We start from the raw sequence: 26,172 nt of genomic DNA, 5'->3' as shown, positions 1-26,172 counted from the left end.
CTATTTTGTATATTTATTTAGCACATAAGGACAGCTCTTGCTGCTATTTGGCCACTTTCAAAATGTGCAATACAGATACTACAACCTCTCTGAGAGTTGATTGTCTACAGCTCCTGATTAGACTCTTCTGAGACATGGTAGAAGTCACCTTGCCACATGGTGTGAACAACAGATCTACATGGCTGGTACCTGCCTTACAGTGACTTTATGAATGACTTTCCCTTTTCTGGTGGAGTTGGACATCATATCCTTGATAATTTTGATGCAACTGTCTTCACATTAACCTGCTAGCAGAATACTTGTGAAGAAACTGATGCCATCAAAGTAACTCGTAGAGATGACAACTGTCTTACTTGAAGGTAGTTTTGAAATTTGACTAATCGAGGAAAGGCTTTCTCCTCAATGTGCATCCAGTGACCAAGTTTGGGAAATGTAGCTCATCAATACTTTGCACATCTCGCATGCCTCAGAATCCAAATTTGCATCCCATGTTTTGGGTTTCTCAAAATTGCTTTCTTTGTTGGTAAAATAGTCAAATAGTTTTGGCATGAGAAGGCTCACTATACTTTCTTCAGGGGGTGTATAAGATTATGAAAGGACAACATGCAAATACATACAGTAATATGACAATGTTACATAGCATGATTATAACAGTACATTGCCTATGTCCCGTACCTGCCTATTTAGGATCTAATTTTTAAAACTTCAAAAGGAAACTTTCAAATGGTTTTATAATAGTAACAGGAAACAGGGGAACACTTGTAATTTCAGGAAGAATAAATTAGGTGCTCCTTTACTAGACCTTATTCACAGTCTTACAACTCATCTCTAACACCCTTTGCTTAAAGGTTCCTATGGGTCCTATCACATGATGCAAGGTCCATTTTGAAAGTAGTCCATAGGCACCAGTAGGCAAAGAACCTGCTGCCAATACCTTTCATAAAACAAAACAATTGACTTCCCTTGTCTTTAATTTAAACACACATTATTATATTTGATATAGAAAAGAGAAAAGGGTGTGATGGGTTGGGTATGTATCCGGTATGCATCTAGCCTTCTTTAACCACAGGTTGCCTACTTAACGCATTTCCTCTGGTGCGTATGATAAGGTCCCGAGTCATTTTGTGGGACAGCATTATTTCTCAACAGATCTCAGAGAAAGTGAATGCTATTGATGCAAAAATCTGTTCCAAAGGAGGTGGAGTGGCCCCAAATCGTTGGCCCCTAGAAGCCTGAATGAGAGTGTTAACCTCACACTCTTGTAAAATCTGATGGTCTCTTTCCCTTCAGACTAGGTACATTCATGTGTCCTTGAATATTATATATATATCAACCATTTGCTTACAACACAAAACAAAACCTTCAGTTTTTATTCACCTGTGTTCATTTATCTGATAATTCATTTGAGAATCCCTGATCTAGAGAACTGTCGATTATAAATAGGTATGGATTCTATATAGTTCTTGAAGAAATTCTTAAGAGCATGTAGGGGGTGAACATCATTGGGCTTTTTCTTTTGAGCATCTTGAGACAGTTTCTGGGTGTTCCCCAGTTTTTGCTTCCTTTGTGAAAATACAGCTATTGCATACCAGCAAATTGTTCATTATTCATATGTTGGTAAATGATCAAAATGTTAGACCAAACCAGTGGTGTGGGGAAGGGTTGCTTGTTTTTCTACTTAATGGAGATCCACCATGGATGGATCCCGAAATAGAAGCATCCTCCCACACAAATTATCCCCTATATGCCCGAGGAAGGAACATCCTCCACATTCTCAGATATCTCACTATCTTTCAAAATAGCATTTATTGATTCATTTCTGCATTTGGGAATATTTCTTTCACTGTTGCTTCCAGCAGAAAACAAGGCAATGAGGCAAACAGGGAATTCAAACTTGGTTTCTTTGTTATTTCACAACTGCGCAGAAAACCCCATAATTGTCTTTGTGATAAGCAGTAGAGGGAAGCAGGGCAGGACAGTATCATGTATGCTCAAAGCTGAAAGGCTAGAAATGTTTGAGAGAAAAAAAACATTTTAAAAAAGCCAAAGTATGGAAGGGAAGAAGAGCATTGCGAAATGTACAGACTTGACCCAATCTTCAAATCTGTATTTATCCCTACCAGTAAACAAAGGGACCTAAAGTACCATTTAGACTGAGGGAAATAAATCTGTAGCATAAGATTTTGTAGATAGAGCTCATGAATTTGTAGATGGAGATTGTAGCTACGCTTAGGCTATATCCTTCTTCCAGTTTCAAAAGATACTACAAAGTCACTTTGTACATTTGACCCAAAGGTATTGTTTTTCATGTTTGTTTCACATTTTGATCGTTTTTCCCCATGGGAAATCTTCTGGCTGAGTTCTTCTATGTGGAAGACAGTTCTATATTCTATATATTTCATAAAATAAAGCCAGAAGGGTCTGTCCTGGGCTCACAAGAGATTGGAATAGTGTTCATGGATACTGGAATAGAGAGTGATGCCAAACTGAGAGGCATAACTAATAAGTATTCAAGATAATCACAACAGATTGGGTAAAGGAGCTAAAACTAACAATGAATTTCAATGGGGATAAAGGCAAGATGCAACATTTAGGCAAGAAAAATGAGATGCATAAATATTGGATGAATAACACCTACTAGATTAAGATTATAAAGAGGTTGGGCTTAGCACAGCAGGTTAAACTGTTGTGCTGCAGAAAAATCCTGTCAATTGGAAAATTGGCAGTTCGACCTCACCTGCCCACTTAGCAGGTTGAAAGCAGAAATGCTCTTGTTGTTGTTCATTCGTTCAGTCGTCTCCGACTCTTCGTGACCTCATGGACCAGCCTACGCCAGAGCTCCCTGTCGGCCGTTACCACCCCCAGCTCCCTCAAGGTCAGTCCAGTCACTTCAAGGATGCCATCCATCCATCTTGCCCTTGGTCGGCCCCTCTTCCTTTTGCCTTCCACTTTCCCCAGCATAATTGTCTTCTCCAGGCTTTGCTGTCTCCTCATGATGTGGCCAAAGTACTTCAACTTTGTCTCTAGTATCTTTCCCTCCAGTGAGCAGTCGGGCTTTATTTCCTGGAGGATGGACTGGTTAGATCTTCTCGCAGTCCAAGGCATTCTCAGCACTTTCCTCCAACACCACAGCTCAAAAGCATCGATCTTCCTTCGCTCAGCCTTCCCTAAGGTCCAGCTCTCACATCCGTAGGTGACTACAGGGAATACCATGGCTTTGACTAGGCGGATCTTTGTTGCCAGTCTGATGTCTCTACTCTTCACTATTTTATCGAGACTGGACATTGCTCTCCTCCCAAGAAGTAAGCGTCTTCTGATTTCCTGGCTACAGTCTGCATCTGCAGTAATCTTTGCACCTAGAAATACAAAGTCTGTCACGGCCTCCACGGTTTCTCCCTCTATTTTCCAGTTGTCAATCATTCTTGTTGCCATAATCTTGGTTTTTTTGACGTTTAGCTGCAACCCGGCTTTTACGCTTTCTTCTTTCACCTTGATTAGAAGGCTCCTCAGCTCCTCCTCGCTTTCGGCCATCAGAGTGGTGTCATCTGCATATCTGAGGTTGTTAATGTTTCTTCCAGCAATTTTCACCCCAGCTTTGCATTCATCCAGCCCCGCATATCGCATGATGTGTTCTGCATACAAGTTAAAAAGGTTGGGTGAGAGTATGCAGAAATGCTCTTAAGGGCATCAATCAAAGGAAAGCTCCTTGGCATGGAAGATGGAGCGACAGCACCCCCCCCCCCCATGGCAGGAAGTTAGCACAGCATCCAAGGTGCCAGAAATAAGATGGGAAAAATTCCTTTACCTCTGTTTGTGTTGTCTGTCCTTGTTAATTGCATAATCGCCTTTGTATGTTTGTCATTTTTGTGTTTTGTAAGCTGCTCTGAGTCCCCTTTGGGTGAGAAGGGTGGGGTATAAATACTGTAAACAATAATAAATAATAATAAGACGCTTCCACATTCACTGGTGCAGTGTAGCCTTAAAAGTGGGGAAACTAAATGAAAATGCTTTTTCTTTTTTCTTTTTTTTACCTGAGAGAAAACTTCTTTAGGAATCTCTAGGTCCTCCAGCATGATTCTATTGTCAACCTCTGGAAGAAGACGACTATAAAGTTTCACTCGAGGACCGAGAGATATCTAGAGAGAACATTTTAATCAAATCCAGAAATTTGCAAAAGAAAAATCTACAAATGTGGAGCACTGGCAGTAATAGTATTCTAGTTTGTTGTTGTCAGCAGGAGTACTGTGCTTAGTTTAGTGCACCACAATTTATGGGCATTGGGAAGTTGGAACATGTCCATAAGAAAAAAAAGTGAAAGAATTAAGCCTTCCGAGGAATATTTGAGACAGTTGCATATGCTTAGCCTGGAGACAAGAAGATTAAAAAGGATGGTTATCTGAAGAGCTGCTTCATGGAAGATGGAGCAAGCTTGGTCTGTGTTGCTCCAGAGACTCGGGGTGCACCTTCACTGTCATCTTAGTGCAACTATGGGAGTCATAGTTTGACAAAATCTTTAACCTTCTCTGCCAAAGAGTGAGATGTCTCATCAAATTACAACTACAATGATTCCATGGTGTTGAGCCATGGCAGTTAAAGTGGAATCAAACTGCATTATTTCTACAATGTAGATGCATCCTAGGATTAAAAAATCCCATTCAAATTGCAGAAAAGGGTATCGCAAATAAACATCAAGAGAAACTTCCTGGTGGAATGAGGTCTTCAAAAGTGGAATGGACTGCCTTAAAAAATGGTGGACATCCTTTGAGGTTTTTCAACACAATTTGGATCTGTCAGGGATGCTTTAGCAGTGAATTCCTGTGTTGATTAAGGTGGACCAGATGACATTTGTTCTTTTTCTCATCTCTTCAATTTTATGACTTCATGGTAAAAAGAGAAGTAGTAAGAGAAGAAAGATTACCATTCCTTAGTTAAAGCTCTGCATGTTTTTAAAATCAGTCCATTTCAAATCAGGATCTGAGAGCAAGCCAGAGCTGCCGTGCTCATTATGAGACTAAGATCTGGACTCCATCCTAGTTCATGTTCAACCCATTCCATTCTGAATCTGTCTACTTTCAAAACAAAGAACTGCTTATGAAGCAGTATTCTGCAGTCGGCATCATCAGAGGTATGGGGTTATCTGGGGGAAACAAACATTTTTCCCTGATTTGATGTGGCATCCTTCCACATTTAGGTGGAAATGAGGGCAACCATTAACTAGACACAGAGGCACACAATTCAGTCCACATCACAGCATCACAAAACTGCTGGGCAATGGCATGGAAAATGTGTGTTGAGTGGCAAGATGTGGCAGAGCTATCCCATGTTCTTAGAGCAGCAGGGAGCCTCCTTCAATCATCTCCCCTTGACGTAGTGAAGCCTTCACCATGAGCTGGAACAACCGGGTCATTCCAGTTCTGTCAAGCTTATTTGTGGTAGGACAAAAGATTAAAGAATATTGTCCACATCCTCAGGCCATGACAATTGATGTTGACCCCCAAGAGATTGGCCCTAATGACACACTGGATGCTTCTCTAGACTCTGCAATAAGTGATGTCAAGTCCAGACTGACTGACTTTCTCTTCAAAATGTTAGTAAATGTGGATTGTTCTCAACATCACATGAAGGTTTTTCTGCCTGATTTAAATGCTGTCTATGAAGATACCTTTTCTAAACTTTTCTGGGTTGGATTTATGCCTTACAGTACATGTCAGTGCTCACCCAGTTTCTTCCTTTGTCCTCTGCTTTGAGGAACAGTTTGCTTATGCCAGCTTAGCATGGCAGGGCATATAATCAAGTTAAACCCATTCCACCACTCTCTGAAGTTTGATCTTCTCCACTGAGAAATCCCAAAGTAGGCATCAGACTAGATGATAAGGAGTTTATAGTTATTAATACACTGTGATAGTGCCAGTTAAATCTGCTGCATGACTCCTTAGTTAAAAAATCGCATCCCATCAAGCCAATTTTGCCTTCAACAGCAGAAGCACCTTGATATATTTTAATTCGTTCCCTGGCAACAAATAAAATAATTGTTGATTCTTCACCCAGGAAATTCTCATTGCTGATTTGAAAACCATTTCATATCACATCATTATAGTATTATGATTCTACTTTAACTTCTATAGCTGCATCATACAGGATTCAATGGAATCCAGGGGTTTGGAGGTTTGTTGGGTACTTTGGCTCTCTGTTTGTGAATTCTAAATATCCCTCTCTAAACTGCAAATCCCATGATTCCATAGGATGGAGCCGTGACAGTTAAGAGTACAACTACATTGTAGAGTTTATGTACCATGACACCATTTAGCTACCACAGCTCAATGTCATGGAATCATAGAATTTGTAGTTTGGTTAGTACCGGTTTTCTTTAGCAGAGAAGGTTAAAGACCTTGGAAAACTACCACTTCCATGAGCCATGGCAGTTAAAATTGTGCCAAAATGCATTACTCCTGCAGTGTAGATCAAGTATGGGCAAACTCAGGCCTGGGAGCCGGATGCAGCCCCTTGGGCTCTTTTCACAGGCCCTCTTCTCTCTCACCATTCTATCCTTCCTTCCTTCTTTCTTTCCTTCCCTTTTTCTTTCATCCTGGGGGATGTTTGGCTGGGAGAAGAGAAGGTAGGGAGGGAACATGAGAACCATGTTTCAAGATTTAAAAGGGTGTCCCAATGGGGAGGAGGGAGGAGGGGAAATACTGACTTTCTGTTGCTCTAAAGATCAGGACACAATGAGCAATGGGTTCAAATGGCAGTGAAAAAGATTAATTAGAACTTCCTGAAAGTAAGAGATGTTGGAGAGTGGCATAGGCTGCCTGGGAGTGTAGTGGAGTCTCCTTCTCTGGAGGCTTTTCCGCAGAGGCTGTCTATTGAGAGTGCTTTGATTGTGCCTTCCGGCATGGCAGGGGATTGGTCTGGATGGCCCTTGGGTCTCTTCCAGCTCTAGGATTCTATATCAGGAGTAGGCAATACGAGGGCCTAATGAGCACACTTTTTCTCTCCTGTCTACCATTTTATCCTGACGAAGGCTAACCCTTTTGGGATTCAAACATTTTCCGTCATTCCTTTACTTTCTGCCCATCCCACTCCGGCCTGCCATGCAATCCCCAAGTTAGAAAGTTTGTTCATGCCTGGTGTAGATGCACCTGTAGTGCTATATCTGTCTGGTATGTAAGAGTTCTTATTGACTGAAGAAGGATGGCACAGAAGAAATCTGGAACTCCTTTGATAGATGAAGGAACACAATTTCTGTGCCAGGGATGAGTGTGAGATGGAGTTTTGGGGGTGATCAATTATGCTGTTTTGTGTGAATACTTGGATTTCCAAAACTGTTTTTGGGAGCTGGCTACACTCTGGGAGCCTAAGCAGTTTCCTCCCTGTGCTCCTCCTTGCCTTGCTACCTGACCACCAGACAGAAGCCAGATGTGAGTGTCCTCTGTAATGGTTGCCCATGATCTCGCTTCTGGCCGCTCTAGTTGGGATAATTATGTCTTAAATGTGTGGTTTTTACTATATTGCAGAAAAGGTGCAAATTCTGTTTTTAAATTAGAGTTCAGCACTGTTACGACAGCTGACATTTTCACTAGCAACCCAAAGTCTGACTTGCATGCTCAGTTTTGGATGGCTGCCCCAAGGTTTGGTACTGGTTTGGTCTTCATTTGGGGTAGAACCTTTACAATAACAAAACCATTTAATGAGGTACCATCAGGACATGGCTTACCACTCTGTCATTGTCAACTGTGTTCATTGCATGTGTTAAACCCTGCAGCTGGAAAAGCCATCACAAGACATCTGAATTGGTTGAGTGCATGCACGCATATTGAAAACCTTCCAGAGTTACTCACTCTTGCTCTAGATTGGTTCTAGGCTTTCGATGGACAACTATCTAGAGGAATAAAGTACTGGAACAATGTGTGTCACATGAAAATATTAATTAAAATTTATTTTTTTGAAAAAAAATCTCTCCCCCTTGATAAGAGAGGTAGTTTGTGTACATACACACACGCACTCCAGTTAAACGGCACGAGTCACATTCAGAGGACACATAATTGCTTCAAGTGGAAACTGTTTGCATATAAATTATTTCCTTAAGTGGAGTATAGTGCTGTAAAAATGACTGCATTGCTATGTTAGCCTCATAAATACTAAATCCTGGTTGAATACATTTTATTTCTTTTAAAAAAATAGAAAATGGCTGTTCTTGTCACAGTTCAGGAAAATGTGGCCATTGAGTAGTAAAGATGCTGGTGAAAAGAGAGATAAGTAACTTAAAGGGAGGTGGAGGAAAAAAAATTCTGTATATTGGAAGAATAGAAATCCTGCATAGGTTTATGGATGTTGCTGAGGAGAAATCCACACGTGCCAATTTTTCCAGTGAAACACCACAAGAAGAGAACATCCCAGGAGGCCAGCGGAAATCACAGAACACTTCACAAGACTTTTGTCACCAAACGCCATGCTTGCATTACCCTTCCCTTCTCTCCACCATGCTGTGGGAATGTTAGGTTCACGTCACACCACTGGCTTCACACAGATTTATAGCAACCGGTCCAAGTGGCTCATAAATGCCACATCCATAGCACAGCAAGAACCATCCCAGGAATGCAGCAGCTGCTTGCTTGCAGTCTCAAGCCTTGGCCCCGGGAAAAGCAGCTCTCCCCATTCCAGCCCTGATAACAGTGACAGGTAAACTCTTGCCACATCTTGTCCTTCTGTTGAGAGGTCAAACTGCCTGTCACTGATACTTTGGTTTGATTGCCCTCCATGCTTGTCTGGATCTGGAAGGAACTGGGACTGAGGTGCAAATAGGTGTCCGAGTCCATCCTTCTGCGAACACAGCGGCCATGGTTATTACAGAGGTTTTGGCTGCAAAGTCTGGTTGCTGTAGTCACGTTGAGGATGTAAGGGCCCAAGGTGCTCCTCAAGTACTCTTGAATCTTTAAGCAGTTGGTCTTCAAGAGGAAAAAGCATATAAGAACAGTTAATAGAGATGACAACCAGAGAAAACCTGTTCTGCTAGTTTGTGCAGTCATAAATATAGGACTTCTCTGGTGACAAGTACTTTAAATGACTGAGTTGAGACCAAGTCCCATTGAATTTTGAAAGCAACAAAATCTATGGAAAGAGGTTGTCATTATCTTCAAATTAGCCTCTTGGCTTCAGGTAGGCGACTGTCAGACAGGATACAGGGATTTTAGTTAATTCAGGCAGGGGAATGTCAGACAGGATAGATGTTTTTTAGTCCTTAGCATTACTAATATAAAAATGTATCGCACCAAGCTGTGATCCCACAGTATTTATTTATTTATTTCATGCATTTATACCCTGTCCTTTTCACCCCTGAAGGAGGACTCAGGGCAGCTTTACAACTATTAAATGCTGAACATAATTTAAATAATCATAATTAAACAGAAGTTAAAAACAGTTATAAATATTCATTTTAAAGTTCCACCAGTCCAAAAATCATGGTCCAAGGCCAGTCCATTGCTGGTCACGCAAAATCATTGTCATTCAAATCGCTACATCTATTGCTCAAATGCTTAATCCCAAAGCCAAGATTTAAGTTTTGTACAAAAGGCCAGGAAGGAGGGGGCAGATCTGATTTCATTGGGGAGGGTGTTCCACAGCCGAGGAGCCACCACTGAGAAGGCCCCATCTCTCGTCCCCACTAGTCGCACTTGCAAGGGTGGTGGAACCAAAAGCAGGGCTTCCTCAGATGATCTTAGCCTTCTTGATGGTTCATAGAGGGAGATACAGTAGTTATGCAATCACAGATAGTGGCAGCATACTACGATTGTCAACTTTGCTATCACACCTCTTGGCATTTTACACGACTGTGCCATTTCATCATCCACAATCATACTTCTGCTTATGTTTGAAATGCTGCCTTCCCACCATTCCGCTGTTCCACTATATATATATATATATGTGTGTGTGTGTGTGTGTGTGTGTGTGTGTGTGTGTGTGCGCGCGTGCACAGTTCCAACTAGTTTGGGAATAATGGGAGGAGGAGTGTGTGAGAGAAGGAAAATCCTGCACCCTAACATCATGCTGGTGTGAAAGCAAAACAGCCACATTGCAGCACATAAGTGATGGGAATGTGGTGTGATCTGCCACTATTGACATGATTTCTCATCCATAGCAGGAGATGGACTTATCATAGGGGGATACCAGACTAGCAATGGGATCTGTACAGCATCATGCAATAGGAAGTATAATCAAAGATCATGATCCTGCTTCAATGCTGGTTTGGCCAATCTGCTGAAAAAGTGACTGATTTTAATCTTTCAAAAACTACTAGATCATTATGCTCCACTGCTATGTGTCAATTTACAAAACAAGAGTGCATGATCAGGCTATATTAATAACCACACACTCTTATCTGGTGACATGCAAAGAATGCACTGAGAAATATCTAAGAAATTGCAAGATTCCTTATAGGGACAGTCCTGTCTGTCCATTATCTGTAGGACATAGAGTATTAGCTCTTTGGTCATTCCAGTTCAATGCACTGTGCCTCACCAACATCTACCTGCTATCATCTAAGCTGGTTCTCAATCTGTGGGTCCCCAGATGTTTTGGCCTTCAACTCCCAGAAATCCTAAAAACTAGCAAACTGGCTGGGATTTCTGGGAGTTGTAGGCCAAAACCCACAGGTTGAGAACCACCGATCTAAGCCTTTCTTTGGATACATAGAACTTCCTCCCAATGCCCCCTTCCCCACAACCATTTTATGGCTGGAGATAGTCAGAGAAGCATTTGACTGTGTCCTCATAGCCTGATGCAAACTGAGGAAGTCTTCTCCTGGGATCCACTGTAGTCCTCTGGAGATCTCAACAAATGAGTCTTTGGTTTGTATCTGCCTACAGGAACATAGCCAGACACATCTCAAATCCCCTATGCTCTTCAATACTAACAGAATTGTTATTGGGGTGATTATGGGAATATCATTGTGGCTCTTTGGTGGAGACTTTGATCAGTAAAGAGAGTGAGAGAGAATCCCACATCCACAATGACCAAAAAAATCACAAACAAAAAAAGTAAAGTGGACTTAAACCTGTAAAAGTCATTGAGAGAAATTTGGTTTACAGAAATTTTTATACAAATTGTCAGTCATGTTCTGATCTACAGTGCTGTAACGCAATCTCCAATGATCTTTCAGTAGTAAATACATTCCAGCAGGGGTGGGCACAGTGCAGCTCCCCAGGTGTTGCTGGGCTAGAGCTACCATCGTATCTAGTCAGCAAAGCTAATGGTGAGGAATGTGGAAGTGGCAACATCGGACAACATCTGAAGGGTCAATGTTTTCTCCTGAGCTAATCTACATTGTACTTCAGAATAATAAACAGAAGAGAAGAGAGAGTTGAAAAGAATAAGAAAAGCAGCTTTAATAGCTACTGTGCAATTACCCGGTTGCGAGAATAGTCTGCCTCTCCCCAAAGTACAATGCCGTGTGCTCCCATGGCGGCTGCTTGCCCAATGGTGTACTCCAAATCTGTCTAGAATAGCAACAGAAACCAGTACACGTGAATTTGCAGGAATAAGACAGACACCAAGCCATTTCTGATGGATATCTTGGCCCCTTCCACACTTGTTCAATATATTCCCAGGGCTTAGAGATTTGGTTCACAGAAGAAGGATCAAGGGCCCCTTTCACACTGCCCCTATATCCCAGAATATCCCAGATTGTCTGTTTATCCCAGGTAATCTGGCAGTGGGGAGTCATATAACCAATCTCAAAGCAGATAATCTGGGATCAGATCCTGAGATATAGGGCGCTGTGGAAGGGGCCCTTGAGCTTTCTTCTGTGGACCAAATCTCTAAACTCTGGGAATATATTAAACAAGAGTAGACACATTGAATTCACTGTTGAATGGTGATCCAACACATAGGAACATTCAATGGAGTCAAGGATTCGACTCTAGTTATTTCGAGGGGCTACATATCCCAGGATCCCATCTTCTAACCAACACGATCACTTTTTTTTAAAGAACAACTTTCTCAAGCTGTAGGAAAAATGACATGTTCATCTGCTTCTGCATAAAAAGGGAGGAGTGGGGAAATCCAGTAGCACCCTTGATTTATTTTCTGGATCCACTTCTTCAGTTTGGCTTCTTAGATCAGGGCCTGCCATTTTATGAAGATGAATTAAGGAAATGATGGGTTGTACCTTGCAGCAGTTGCCAATATTGTTTTTGCTAAGAGTCACACAGGACCCTTCCACACAGCCCTATATCCCAGAATATCAAGGCAGAAAACCGCATTGCTTTGAACTGGATTATCTGAGTCCACACTCAGATAATGTGGGGTTTTCTGACTTGATATTCTGGGATATAGGGCTGTGTGGAAGGGCTCACAGACTTGATCAAAAGGGCTTTAAATCGGGTTATGTGTGGGAGGGAGACTATTCTTGAGGGCAGCAGTTCATCAAGTGCTGGAGAATATAGACTGTTATAGCGAGGAGAGACGTGCTTAAATATTTGAAAGGATGTCATATTGAAGTTGAAGCCAGCTTGATTTCTGCTGCTCCAGAAAATATGACATGGTCCAATGCTTTCAAACTAAACATTAAGAAGAATGTCTTGATGAAGAGCTGTTTAAGACTAGAACATGCTGTCTTAAGAGTGTGGTGAAGTCCCCTCTGCATGTTTTTAAACAGAGACTAAATAGCCACTTGTTTAACATGCTTTGTTTGTGTATTCTTACATTTCAGGGAGTGGGACTGAATGGGCTGTATCACTTTTTTGAATTTTGATTCTATGAAGTGAATAAATAAATGGACTCCTACATCAGTGAAGAAATGGCAGCATGAGAGACTCATCCTGGCAGGTAGTGAATCAAATGATATCTTCTTTTTTCAGTTCCTCTGGGCCACAGTATTTCTTGTATAGCTTTAATTAAGCATATCTGTCTAATGCTGTGGGTTGATCACAGGCTTCTTGATGATATCACCAACTTTTCAAGCTAAACACATAGGTTACATTTGCCCTCCCTCCCAGATGTGGCTGAAATCCAGCTCCCATTGGTTCCAGAAACATAGTTGGTTTATCCAATATGATAGCAATTGTGTCCCATTACATCTGGATTTGCAAATGCATCTATCCAAAGTGTAGTTTGGGGGCAAATGGAGGAGGGGAAGCATCTCACCTGGGTCAACTCCTTCAGTGTGTAGGTATAGAATGGCCTGGCATACACAAAGACAGGCAAGGAATGCTGTGTAGATGGCAGTTCAGCCACTCTCAGGGCTTCACCCATTTTGGCCTGCACAAATCTCTTCCCTTGGATGGAAGATCTCAGGACCTCCTCCACGTAAATGGAAGGATAGAGCGCCTTGCTGTTCTCCCAAAGCCAAATCAGCTTATTGTTACGCTCCACCTCCAATGGAGGGCAGTGCCCTGTGAAGTTTGCAAAGTTTTCCAAGTACTGGTAGTTGTAGCACTCTGGGAAGAGATAGTAGCCCCACCAGCCATTGGGCCGCAGAGACTGAGAAAGCTGCAGGGTGTCCAACATGAATTTCTCTGCAGCTGTCTCAAATTCCCACTTGGCCTTCATTTCTGCCTGTGGATCAGACAAACTGGGGCTCCATTTCTTGACAAGCTGGAGCGACATGTTCCGATATACCATTTTCTTATCCCAGTTCCGAATCCACTGAGGCCTCCAGTGCTCCCAGTCAATCACAGAGAGGCCTGCAAAGGATTCTGAAGGTATGATGGTCCCAATATCACTCTTCATTTTGTCCAAGTGTCCTGTCAGGCTGGAGTTCTGGGGGCAGCCCCCATTAACCGCAGTGGGGGGCACCGTTGTGTCCAAGTAATAAGGATACAAGCCCAGCTGATCATAGTAGAAAATGGTGATGTTTCCTCCAGCAAAGGCTTCTTGGGAGTTCACCAGGATGCCATAGGAGTCAAGGTTCAGGGGGGCCTCATAGGCCGATGAACACCGAGCAGTTGGTGCATTCCAGGTCACTAGGAAAGGGTTGTTTTTTATAATTGGAGGCAGGGATGGTTTCAAGTTGTAAGAGGCTGCAGGTAGATCTGGGAATATGAGCAGCAGTAGCAAGAAATGCTTGTGAAGCCTCAAGAGTATCAAAGTCCGCTGGGGTGGTCCAGCTGAACACAAGGTTTCCACATTGTGGGCAACACTGCAGGAAGAGAAGAAGAGACAGTCCATTGAATGACACACTGCATTATCAGATATCACCCATTTTAAAATAAACTCCTCATTCTCCCAGTCTTGAACTTCTGTTTATTGATTATTTGTGTGTTATATTTATATACTTCCTTCAACATAGTTGATACACTTTTCCACTTTATAAGAACCCCCAATAACAGGTGTGGTTTTGTGGCTTGGGATGGGCAGAACAATTTGCATCCTCCAAGTCTCAGTCTAACTCCTACAGCTTGCTAGCTCATTCCTATATAAGAGTACGATTACTTCAGGGTTATCGCAAGCACTAGATATGTGCAGGATCGTGTACTGTGGATGGTGTCATCTGACAGACATTATTCATTTTAGGAGTATCATGGAGCTCCTAAAGTTTCTGAAAGTTAGGCTCCCCATGTTCAGTCACTCTTGCTAACCATGTTTGCCGTTAATCAATTACAGGCAGTCCCCAAGATATGAACAAGATAGGTTCTGTAGGCTTATTCTTAAGTAGAATATGTATGTAAGTCAGAACAGGTGCATTTTAAAGTGTAATTACAGCCTAGATAGATAGATAGATAGATAGATAGATAGATAGATAGATAATTTTGGATATCACAGGGAAGGGCTCACACCATTGTGGAGTTTGTTTTGCTATCTGTGCCCCTATACAGAAGATTTCCCCTAACTTTCTGTCCCTGTAATAATTGATTTTGAAAAATTTGGCTTGTTGTGGAAATAAGTATTGGTTATAAAACTTCAATGGAGACTCCTTTCACCCATGATAACTCTTTCAGGAGTGAATTTCTCTTCCTGGGGGAAGATTTCTCATGCTTCCTATTGTCTCACTCCTATTCTTAGCTATGAGTAATTTGTAAGTCAGATATTTGTAACTTGCATCGCTTCCTTGGCACTTGGAGGGTAAATGGGGTGGGACCTGCCAAGTGTCATCTGATTACACTCAGCAGACCCCGTCCCCAAAATGCTTCAAAGGGGCAAAATGCCCCAGTGTGATGAAGTGGCAAGGAACAACTGTTCTAAGAATAATAAACCATCTTCTCCTCCCCTTTGGGCATTTGGAATACCAGTGACACAACTGAGGATGAACTGACATGCTTTTGAAAGTCTCCTTTCTAGAAAGTCTAGAGAGAGGCTGTCTGTTTGCTAATTGCCTTTGCTGTGGGAGATTTCTCAAAGCTAATTTGCTGAGTAATTCAATTGGCAGTATACACAAATGAGGTGGCAAGGGAACACACATGGCTACTGCACTTTAGAGATCATTCGACTCTGGGGTCATGAATCTGCCTGCAGGGCGATTCACTAACAGGGGGGAAAGCTAGCCTCCCCTTGCTAGGTCACTTGCTGCACTCACTTTATCACTAGCCTTTCTGTTTAAAATGTAATCCCTTGTAGAATTTAATCCCCTTTCAAAAGGAAACAAAATCCTACTGCCTTTGCACTGAAAGGTTTACGGGTCATCATGGATGCAAGTTCTGAACCGAGAGCCGCGAGGCTCCAGTTGTTATTAGTAGACACATGTAGACACACAGAAACATGCTTTCAGGATGCTCTTTGCTGACACTGCCCTAGCAATGGAAGCTTCTTTTCCTCCTCTTGTAATGCTCTCCAACTTCACGGGGCCAATTCCACTGGGAGCTGAGCAGTCACATTAACCTCATTCTGCATAGGCCACAGAGCAGACATCCAATGATTACAGCCTTCAATCACTGCTGACCTGTATTAAGCCTACTATTCCCTTAGAAATGGAACACGTCATTGTCAAATGCATTATCCGCTAATGTCCTGAGCTCTAAGAAAACCTCCTATATTAACCTGATGGAACAAGGGCAACTGGAGAGAGTATCACTGGGAGCAGGTGTGGCACTCATGCAGAGGGTAGGGCATGAATCTGCCCTGGATTTCAGACCAAACTTTAAAGGAAAGATATCTGGAAATGGGGCAGTCCCTAGCCATAGCGGGGATGGACATTGGTCCTAATGTGCAACAGTCAATCCCCTGGCTCCTCTACTTAGTAGACACATAACAACCCCTTTTTGGATTCAGACATTATGAAACTGCTCATGTCTACTTCCTGAAGATCCAAGTTCCTTACTGAATTCCAGCCCATATCATTTTTGTTGTTGCCACTTCTGACTTATGGCAGGCCTAAAATGAACCTAGCACAGATTTTTGAGTGCTGAGCGTGTAGGGCTCAGCCAAAGTCACTCAGTGGGTTTCCATGGCTGAGTGGGAAGTCAAACCCTAGTTTCTAGAGGCGTAGTTCAACATGCAAAGCATTATACCACATTGGCTTATCATTCATTTTTCACAAATGCCAATTAAAGTTCACCCCATCCTGTTTTCTTGTAAAAGAGGCACAAAGCCCCTCATTCTTGTTAGCTTAAGTACTGTCTTCTTATCCTGCTTGGGTCTACTAAACAGTGGGCTTGTCTGTGAATGAATGACAATGGAGCTCTTTCATAAATACAAATCCGTGTTTGAGGTGCTGAATTTATTGGTAGGAGACAGAGTTCAGCACTTTGGACAGCTCCATAAACAAAAGCCATGGAAGCCAACAGCTCAACTTCTCTAGAATAGAGAAGTTGAGCTGTTGTTAATATTTCACCAGTGTCACCTAAATACCCTGCAATTGCCAGATCTCATATGATTTAGGGAACAAAGCAAGGACAACTCTGGTTAGTACTTGGAAGGGAGACACAAAAAAACCTATGATATTCAGGGGTTTGTTATAAGGCAACAGGTGACTTGAAGACACATACTTCAGATTACCTTAATACCCTACCTATTGGTAAAAAAATCAATTAATTTAATGAGGCTCCAGACATGTGTAAATAAATTGCCTTCAACTACTGTGTGCTGTTTTGATGGGCTTCAATATGAAATCCCACATCTTATGTGAACATCTAAGCTAACATGTAACTCAACAAACACTAGAATTTCACAAGACTTCTTCTCATAACATGCTGTTCTGTCTTTGTGCAATGATAAATGTGCCACTTTTCTTCCTGTGAAAAGTGGAATGCCCACCTTCCAAATTCCCCTCCCTTTAAGCTGAATAGGAGGAGTTAATTTATCTGAGCACTTGCAACTATACGTACAGTGAATATGAAATGACAACACACTTTTTTTTCATGTCAGGAGCGACTTAAGAAACTGCAAGTTTCTTCTGGTCTGAGAGAATTGGCCATCTGCAAGGACATTACCCGAGGACACCCGGATGGTTGGGGTTTTTTTATGTTTTACCATCCTTGTGGGAGACTTCTCTCATGCCCCCACATGGGGAGCTGGAGCTGACTGAGGGAGCTCATCCACGCTCTTCCTGGATTTGAACCTGCGACTTGTGTGTCTTCAGTCCTGCCGGCACAAGGGCTTAACTCATTGTGGCACTGGGGGCTCCTGACAAAACACTGGATACAATACTAAGATTTCTTCTGTGGACATCACAGCCCTTAGCACTAGATATTTCATAGAAGCAGGTAGGATAGATTGAAATCCTATTCAAACTAGAAATACTTTAGCCTTGTCTTCACTTCCAGCATTTAGGGGTAACATATTAGATCAATATTTCAGTCTCAGATATAACAATTCATTTACTAGAAATGTGAATCATGTGGCTCCTGAGAGGTTGTTGGACTGCAACAACCAGCATGCTTTATTGTTGATTGTGCTGACTAGGGCTGTGGGATCTGCAGTTCAATACCATTTGGAGGGCTGAAGGATTCCTACCCTTGCTCTAGCTAAATAGGGGTGCTGCTAAATATCCTTTTGCATTTTGGCATGATTTCCATCTGCACAGAGAGATGTTTGCATGTAGCTCACATCCATATACGAGTTTTCTTAATAATAATAATAATAGCTGCAGCATTTAATTATAGTGCTTTCTCTTTAAGTGTACAAAGCGCTTCTCAGTAATCCATAGAGTACCCCTACTGTAAGCAGCTGGCATGACTACCCCCATTTTGCAGATCAGAGGCTAAGACTAGGAGAAGGGCTATGCTAAGGCCACCCAGTGAGCTCTCAGAGAAGAATTCAGGAGATTTCCTGCTTCTAGTCCATTCTTTGAGGACCCTTCCACACAGCTGTATAAAATCCACATTGAACTGGATTACATGGCAGTGTGGACAGATAATCTAGTTCAGATATTATGGTTTATTTGCCTTGATATTCTGGGTTATATGGCTGTTCATTTGGCCATTAATTCAGCTTCTTGCAAATGCGGGAAGGCAGCCTACTGATTTGAGGACAGAATGATATATAAGCTATATGAGATATATACTAGGAGTGGTAAATGTGGATGCCTACTGCCATAGTTGGGACACCCCCCCCTCCTTCCTTCCTTCCTTCCTTCCTTCCTTCCTTCCTTCCTTCCTTCTTTCCATTTTTCTTCATTATTTCTTGTTTTCTTTAATTTTTGAGAAGATTACAGAGCAAATAATCCATGCGTTTTTTGGGTTTCAGTTCCCACAAACATCAGAAACTATGGCCGCTAGATTCTGGGAGCTACAGTCCAGAAACATTATTTTTCCTAAGTTTTCACATCAGCAGTGCTTAAAATAAAAGTACACAACTGTGGTGGATCCAGAGGTGCATTTTCTGTTCCAGGAAACACTAGAAGTTGCATGGATTGCAAATTGCCAAAAGCTATGGCTGTGCAGTTAAGTTTTGAAGCAGATAGGATTGCCAGAGTGTAAAACAGAGAGGGATCACATACCTTTTATTATTATGTAGAAGAGAGTATTTCAGCAGGTGTTGAACTAGAGAGGCTTGCAATCCCTCTTCACTTTTCATTTTGACAATTATAAGCATGCATATTTCCAGTTTCTCAAACAGAATAACAGGGCTCTCTCTTTGAAATTATGCATTATCCTCACCCTGCATGGCATTGTAAGTACTCTCCCCACCCCAGATTCAAATAAGGCCACCTACTGATAACTCAAAGCACAATCTAGCTCATAGTTCCTTGCACATTCTTGGCCCCTGACCCTCTCTTAAAGGATTCTCACAGCACGTGAACAGCATTGCACATCAAAACAGACACAGATAAATCTAGGTACCATCGCATTTTGCCAGTCTAACTCATGATTTTTCTGAGACAATGACTGGGGCAGAGAAAAAATAGATTTTGCTGTGATTTTCCTGGGGGGAAATGGGACAACTTTTTCCCCCAGGAAAATCATAGCAAAATCTTTTTTCTTCTCTGCCCCAGTCATTGTCTCAGAAAAATCATGAGTTAGACTGGCAAAATGCGATGGTACCTAGATTTATCTGTATCTGTTTTGATGGAGGGAAATGGGACAACTGGAGCCCCCGGTGGCGCAGTGGGTTAAACCCCTGTGCCGGCAGGACTGAAGACCGACAGGTCGCAGGTTCGAATCCGGGGAGAGGTAGATGAGCTTCCTCTATCAGCTCCAGCTCCTCATGCGGGGACATGAGAGAAGCCTCCCACAAGGATGATAAAACATCAAAAATCATCCAGGCGTCCCCTGGGCAACGTCCTTGCAGACGGCCAGTTCTCTCACAACAGGAGCGGTTGCTCCTGACACGACAAAAATAATAATAATGGGACAACTAGAAGGCATTGGTCAGATAGTGATGGACAGGAGACAGATGTAAAGTATTGTGCATCTGGATGAGAAAGAAGTGATGAAATGAGTGTGACACAGGAGCAGGGAGATATGTTGTGTGTGTGTTCATTTCATGAAAAAGATGTGCCAATGTGTATTCACGTACACGTGTATGTGAGAGAAAAGGAGAGAGTTTCTTTGTATAAGATTGATCTCTAAGCATGGCAATATTCCATTCTTTGGCTCCTTCTTTGGAGGCTTTTAAACAGAGGCTGGATAGCCATCTGTTGGGGATGCTTTGAATGTGATTTTCATGCTTCTTGGCAGGGGGTTGGACTGGATGGCTCACGAGGATTTTTTTCCAACTCTATGATTCTATTATTCTAAATTACAATGCAATTATACACACTCAGAAGTAAGCTTCCATGAGTCCAGTGGGTCTTATTCTCTGGTGAATATATTTGTGTCCAGCAATGCTCTGATGTTGGTCATTCCATGTCCTAATTTTCATCTGTGGAATGCTGGGGGACATGTCACTCCCTGTCTCATCAATTGCTTCCTAAAGAAGATGCCTGGGCTCTCAAGTTTGCTGTGCTGATGTGGCTTTCGGTTTCTGTGTAAACAGACTGTTTGTTAAAGTTGGTCATCCATTTAAAACCTGATCAATTTTGCAAGGATGTAGTGCTCCCCTCCTCGGGGTCATGTTTTTAGCCACTATGGAATGGGTCTCTAGTGTATAGGAGAGTGTTCAGAGTCCATTTCTTTAGAGAGAGCCATCACATCATCTCTTTGGGCAGCTATTGATTCTGTAAATTGTAAATCCAGGTGGAATTTCTGATGTGACTATTACAAATATGCAAGATTAGTCCCCATGCCCCCATTTTCCATAAAGCTCTTAGCCTGCTGGACATCTCTCTGAGCACATCCTTTCAAAAGAATTAACATTACACTGCTGCCTGAAAATCCATCAAAAGCAGCATAATGAGAAGTGGAGATGGGACATTCTTAGCACAGGATGATATGAAATGTAAAGACCAAGCTATATGAGGACTTTGCAGACAGCCAAGTAAAGAAATCCCTAATGTTGCCTTTCAATGAGTACTTTCTTATAAGATAATAATTTGGGACATGAATCAAGCCAAGTTAATCAACCCAACGCATTCAACACCTTTGCCTCTCGAAGCAGCAGGATTTTGCTCTGTTCAGCAACTTGTGTCATACCAGAAACAAGGTATATTCTTAACATAAGAATTATTACCTCTCTAACACTCCTCTGCTAAACAAAACAGGCAGTGTTTTAACTACAGCTTTCCAGAGAGAAGAAAGTCGGTCAAAAATGCAGAGCCTCTTTAGACTATCATTATCTATTGGCAAGCACTACTGTGAATTACAGGATGAAAACTATAGGAAAATTAGAAAACACATTCTAGCAGTGCACATTCCCATTTACAAGCGGGTTGGGGGGGGGGATATATTTTGAAAGGAATGGGACAGGAATTTCCCTTAGGGTTTCGATGTTCCAGCTGCTCGCATCAGAAAGTGTTCATTCTCTGAGCCCTTTTCCAGCCTTATGCCGTTTGTTATTTCCAGCACTGCTTATTTTCATTTGCCGAAACTCACACAAATGAGCAAAAGTAAACTAAGACAAAAAGTGGAGCTTGTCCTGAATTTCAAAATCCTGAAGAACTTGTGGCAGACTTCCATGCCTGCAACCCAAAATATTCAAATTCTAAGAAATAAGAACCTTCCTCTTTAGATTTCCCGTAACTCCACATTCAGGCTGAAGGGTTAAAATGCCACTGTTTGCTCTGACAGGTGAACCCTGGAACTGTCCAAGACAATCCTGAATATTTTCCCTTGCTTTCCAAAACAGAGCTTTACAAAAACAATTGTTCTGAAAAACACAGGAATCTCTCTGTGAGAAAGAGCCACTTACCTGAAGAGTTTTGCAGCCATGGGACCCGGTCTCTGCCTCCAACTCCTCCTAGCGGCACCCTGCCAACTCCAACGCTCTGCCTTCCTCCTTAGATCCAGGCTCAGACTTGGCACAATATCAGGGCACCTGCTACACCATCTCCCTTAGTGGGTCTGCTTTAGCTCAGCCCCCCTGCCTTTTTCCTCAGGATGCCCAAGGTGCCCGAGAGCCTCTCACTTGCCTCCCATCCAGATGCGTTTTGCATCTCAGTCTTATCCTCCAAGTGCCCAGGAGGTGTCCCTTAGACCAAGAGAATAGGCGGGGAGGGGAACTACCTGTGGCTGCTCTCCCCTGCTTTGCCAGTGGTACAGTCCATGTCTGTGTGCTCGTTGAGCAGCTGTGTTTATGAGCACCTCCTCCAGACGAACCTCGTGCTTCGTTGGGGCAACTGTGTGTGTTGTGTTCATTCAGTCAGAAAGAAACTCTACTACATTTCTGGCCCTTTCAATGACTAGTTGGTGCTTGGCAATTGACTGACAGAAACAGCCTGCACCCTCCTTCCTCAACATTTACTAACTCCTTTCGTACCAAGAGGCAGCTATGATGTGCAGACTGAACCTCCAAAACATCAGCTGAGACACCCCTATTTACAAACATTAAAAAAAAATTGATTGACTATATCAGTGCTTTAAATGGCTTCTAGCCTCCAAGCATTAGAATGAAGACTGACAAAGGTCTCACTGATGGGCTCAAAGTCACACTGGCTAGGCAAATAACGACAGGAAAATGAGACAGTAAGACATGAATTGTGCTCCATTAAGTTGACATGTTGTTTTCTGGATTTCTGAGCAGAAACCATTTTACATAGGGGGGAAAAAGCTGACCTTTCTGTATCAAAATCCTTCCAAAAAAAAGAGAAATCCTTCCAAAAAAAAGCCAGAAGGAAATTCTCCCAGATATGCAACAGATCCCAGCATGAAGAGAACTACAGTGTTACTTGATACATTCAAAATAGTTTTCAAAATACTAATTTCATATTATTATTGTTGTTGCTATTTTTATCCCTAATATGAAGACAAATTTAGATTTGGAAAATTTCAATCACCAATTTTTTTTTCAGCCACCTTTCTTGTCAGTGAAACTGGTGGCTTCTATGCCATCAGGATACTGAATCCACTCTGGGTTTTTGTCTGAACTGTAAAGAACTTATTTTGGAGATAGAGATTCACCACCACCCTTAGAGAAGGAGACTCCACCACACTCTAAGGCAGCATATTCCACTGTCAAATGTTGTTACTACTGTGTTTTTATTGGCAGGAATAAGGAGTGTGGTGGAGGCCTTTTAAATAGAGGTTGGATGGCCATCTGCTAGGGGTGCTTTGAATGCAATTTTCTTGCTTCTTGGCAGAGGGTTGTACTGCATGGCCCATGAGGTCTCTTCCAACTTTATGATTCTATGATTCTAGAGGTGCTTGTGGGAATTTCTGCCTCACATGTTAAGATAATGTGGCATATTGTGGGTACTATGCAGCTTTATTTGAGTGTACCAGTGATGGCAGGCAGTGAGGCAGATTTCCTCTTTTGCCTCAGAAAGAAAAATACTTTTGGCTTTTTCCAGTAAGTAATGTTACCATTAGAGCTGAGAGCTTTGTGAAAATAATCAAGGACATATTTACCAATCACCAGAGTGAATTGAACCTATGCCAGGCAGCATGGGGCAATGGAAATGGGGTGGAGAAAAATAGGATGGGAACAATTGGTGGTGGTATGGCATTCCTAGAGGCACAGTGTGAATTTGAATCTCTGTTCAGCCCCAGAAACCCACTGGGTGGCTTTGAGTAAGTCACATTCTCTCAGCCTCACAGGAAGGCAAGTCTGAATAAATCTTACACAGAAAATCCTGTGATAGAGATGTCTTGGGGTCACCATGCATTGGAAGTAACTTGAAGCCACTCAAGAACACAACATGGCATTCCTAGGGATGCCCCCCCCCCCCCCAAGTGATGGCCCTATCAAACACACAGAGAACGGTAGTTTGGAAAGATGCCATGTTGGCTCTAGCTCAGGAAGCAAAGTACCAACTAAACACCTTCAGTTATTTTACAGATGAAAGTACAGTGCAGTTCCCCCCAAATCCTTTGCATTTGTGCTGCAGGAAGGCCATCAACCTTAGAAAGGTCTGAAACACAAGAATGTTTCTAACTAATTTCTAAAGCAAAGCTGGCAGCCAATGTTGGCCAGAGATATTTCAACTGGTTGTTTGGATCTCTGATGAGTCTCTCAGACTAAATACCATCTGGTCATATGGAAAAAATGCCCCAAAATGAAAGGGGTAGAGCTGGCCAAACTGCTCCTCAAAGAAGCCCTGCTTCTCTGTCAGAGCTTCCTGAAGAACTTCATGATACTATACTTCCTTAGTGACACATCCTAATAAATTATTCCCAAAGGAAGAAGAGAAATACCTTGAAACATCACTCCTACTTCTCAAAAAGTAACTCTAAGCTTTAGTTTTACATACAAACTCCATATTTCCTGTGACCTTCTCATTTCACCTGATGTCAATACACACACAAGTTCAACAAAAACCACTGAGCTTATTTCTACAAAAAGATGAGAGGCAATGAAATGAAAATAATTCTGATTCTTTCTCCAATTTGACATTTTAAAAATTATCCTAGCTAGTTTCCAGGATACAGTTTTTTTCCCTGCAATATACTTATAATATAAGTATATATCATACTGGTGGTGCAGCAGGTTAACCCGCTGAGCTGCTGAACTTGCTGACAAAAAAGGTCAGCAGTTCAAATCCTGGGAGCAGGGTGAGCTCCTGCTTTTAGCCCCAGCTTCTGCTAACCTAGCAGTTTGAAAACATGCAAATGTGAGTATATCAATAGCTACTGTTTCTGTGGGAAGGTAATGGTGCTCCATGCAGTCATGGCGGCCACATGACCTTGGAAGTGTCTACAGACAACGCTGGCTCTTCAGCTTATAGATGGATATGAGCATAACCCCCCCCCCCCCCCCCCCAGAGTCGGACACTTAATCTTAGGGGAAACCTTTACTTTTACTATACTTACAATGTTTGCACAAGGGAGGAGGAGAGTCTGCAAATGAAGGATCATTTTCTGTAGCACTTCATTATTTTTATTTTTAAAAGGCAAATGGTGTGCTGATTAGGTTTAAAGAAACAGTGAACCTGTGCCACTGCACAACTGTTTGCCAGCACAACAGTCCTGTACATGTGAGCTCCATGTTGGAGTGAATGTATCAGACAGTTGGTGCATAACTGCAATTGTTCTGATATCATTCATGTAAAAAAATAGAAATCTTCAACATGTGTATGAAAAAGAAGAGATAGTTTGGATTGGCATGGCAAGGGATGAAACAAGTTAAACAAGACAAACATGTGCATACAAATCCAGCCGTAAGGATTTTTTTTTTTTAAAAAAAAAACATAAACAGAAAGACCTTCAGGTCTAACCATTTTTTTGCTGGAGTGCCTCAAAATATTGGCTTCCAAAAACTTCAAGCTGTCTCGTTGTGACCTGCCTTCCTTGTGTTCAGTTGAGACACACTTTCTAGCCAAGGACAAAAAATATTTGCAGATCTGGCCATGAAAATCCACCAGGTGACTTGGAGCAAGTCACATGCTCTCAGTCTCAGGGGAAGGCAAAAGCAACTCCCCTCTGAGCAAAATTTCCAAGAAAAACCTGACATATGTTTTTAAAAAAACCCCGTGAGGCATTCAGTGACAAATTCTTTACATCCTTAGAGGACCAATCAGGAAATAAAACTAACAATTTGTGTGGAAGGAAGAGCAGAACTCTCAAAGAGTGAATCAAAGAGACTATGAAGAAAAGAGGAGAATTCAAGAATAGAAAAGTCTGAATTTTGGAACTATATTGCTGGATCCCAAAAGTTTACTCAGCACTAGAATCATAAGAGTGAAAGAGCTGCCTTTTACCCCATCAGTCCACAAGATGGAGGAAGGTATTTTTGGACTACATTTTCCACCTAACATTTATGTTTTTGCTATTGTTCCATGTAGCCCAGTATGGTCAATGGTTTATCCTAGCCCAGTATTGCCTGTAGTCTGACTGGTAGCAAAACAAACAAACAAGCAAACACCAGAGAGCTCAATATAGGCCTTTTCGCACAAAACATCTGCCTTACCAGCACAATTTGTGAGCTGGGACTGGGAACTGGAACCCTTTAGACCAGTGGTTCTCAACCTGTTGGTCCCCAGATATTTTGGCCTTCAACTCCCAGAAATCTTAACAGCTGGTAAATTGGCTGGGATTTCTGGGAGTTGAAGGCCAAAACACCTGGGGACCAACAGGTTGAGAACCACTGCTTTAGATTATCTGTTTGGTTTTAACTACCTGACTAAGGCATCAGATGTGTGTCCATGCTTCTGTATTTTTAACCAGTTTTCCCTCAAAGGAGACAAATTCTACCTCTCTCTCCAGTGATGAGTGAAGAAGTGATGACTGTTAGAAAACTCCCTTTTGTGCAAAAATTAAAATGGTCCAGAAG

The 26,172-nt window shown here is 42.1% G+C and overlaps 1 protein-coding gene across 3 annotated transcripts in view; it reads right to left on the bottom strand.

Moving 5' to 3' along the window:
• Positions 1–7,910: 7,910 nt before the first annotated feature.
• LOC132769175 (hyaluronidase-4-like) overlaps positions 7,911–26,172 on the bottom strand; it is a 33,084-nt gene continuing 14,822 nt past the window's right edge. The window contains exons 1-4 of one of the 3 annotated variants that reach the window (XM_060765855.2): positions 21,658–22,090; positions 13,141–14,134; positions 11,403–11,492; positions 7,911–8,945 (exon numbers count right to left, since the gene is read on the bottom strand). In XM_060765855.2, coding sequence (XP_060621838.2) covers positions 8,553–8,945; positions 11,403–11,492; positions 13,141–14,134; positions 21,658–21,677 — 1,497 coding nt within the window. In that variant the 5' untranslated portion in view covers positions 21,678–22,090 and the 3' untranslated portion in view covers positions 7,911–8,552. Of the gene's footprint in view, positions 8,946–11,402; positions 11,493–13,140; positions 14,135–21,657; positions 22,091–26,172 lie in introns of those variants that run through there. The other 2 variants (XM_060765854.2, XM_060765857.2) reach the window with 2 other exon arrangements.

Source organism: Anolis sagrei, chromosome 2 (genome assembly GCF_037176765.1).
Source record: "Anolis sagrei isolate rAnoSag1 chromosome 2, rAnoSag1.mat, whole genome shotgun sequence".
Classification (NCBI taxonomy): Eukaryota; Metazoa; Chordata; class Lepidosauria; order Squamata; family Dactyloidae; genus Anolis; species Anolis sagrei.
The sequence above is the reverse complement of the archived record's forward strand: the minus strand, read 5'-3'. Positions and strand labels throughout refer to the sequence as shown.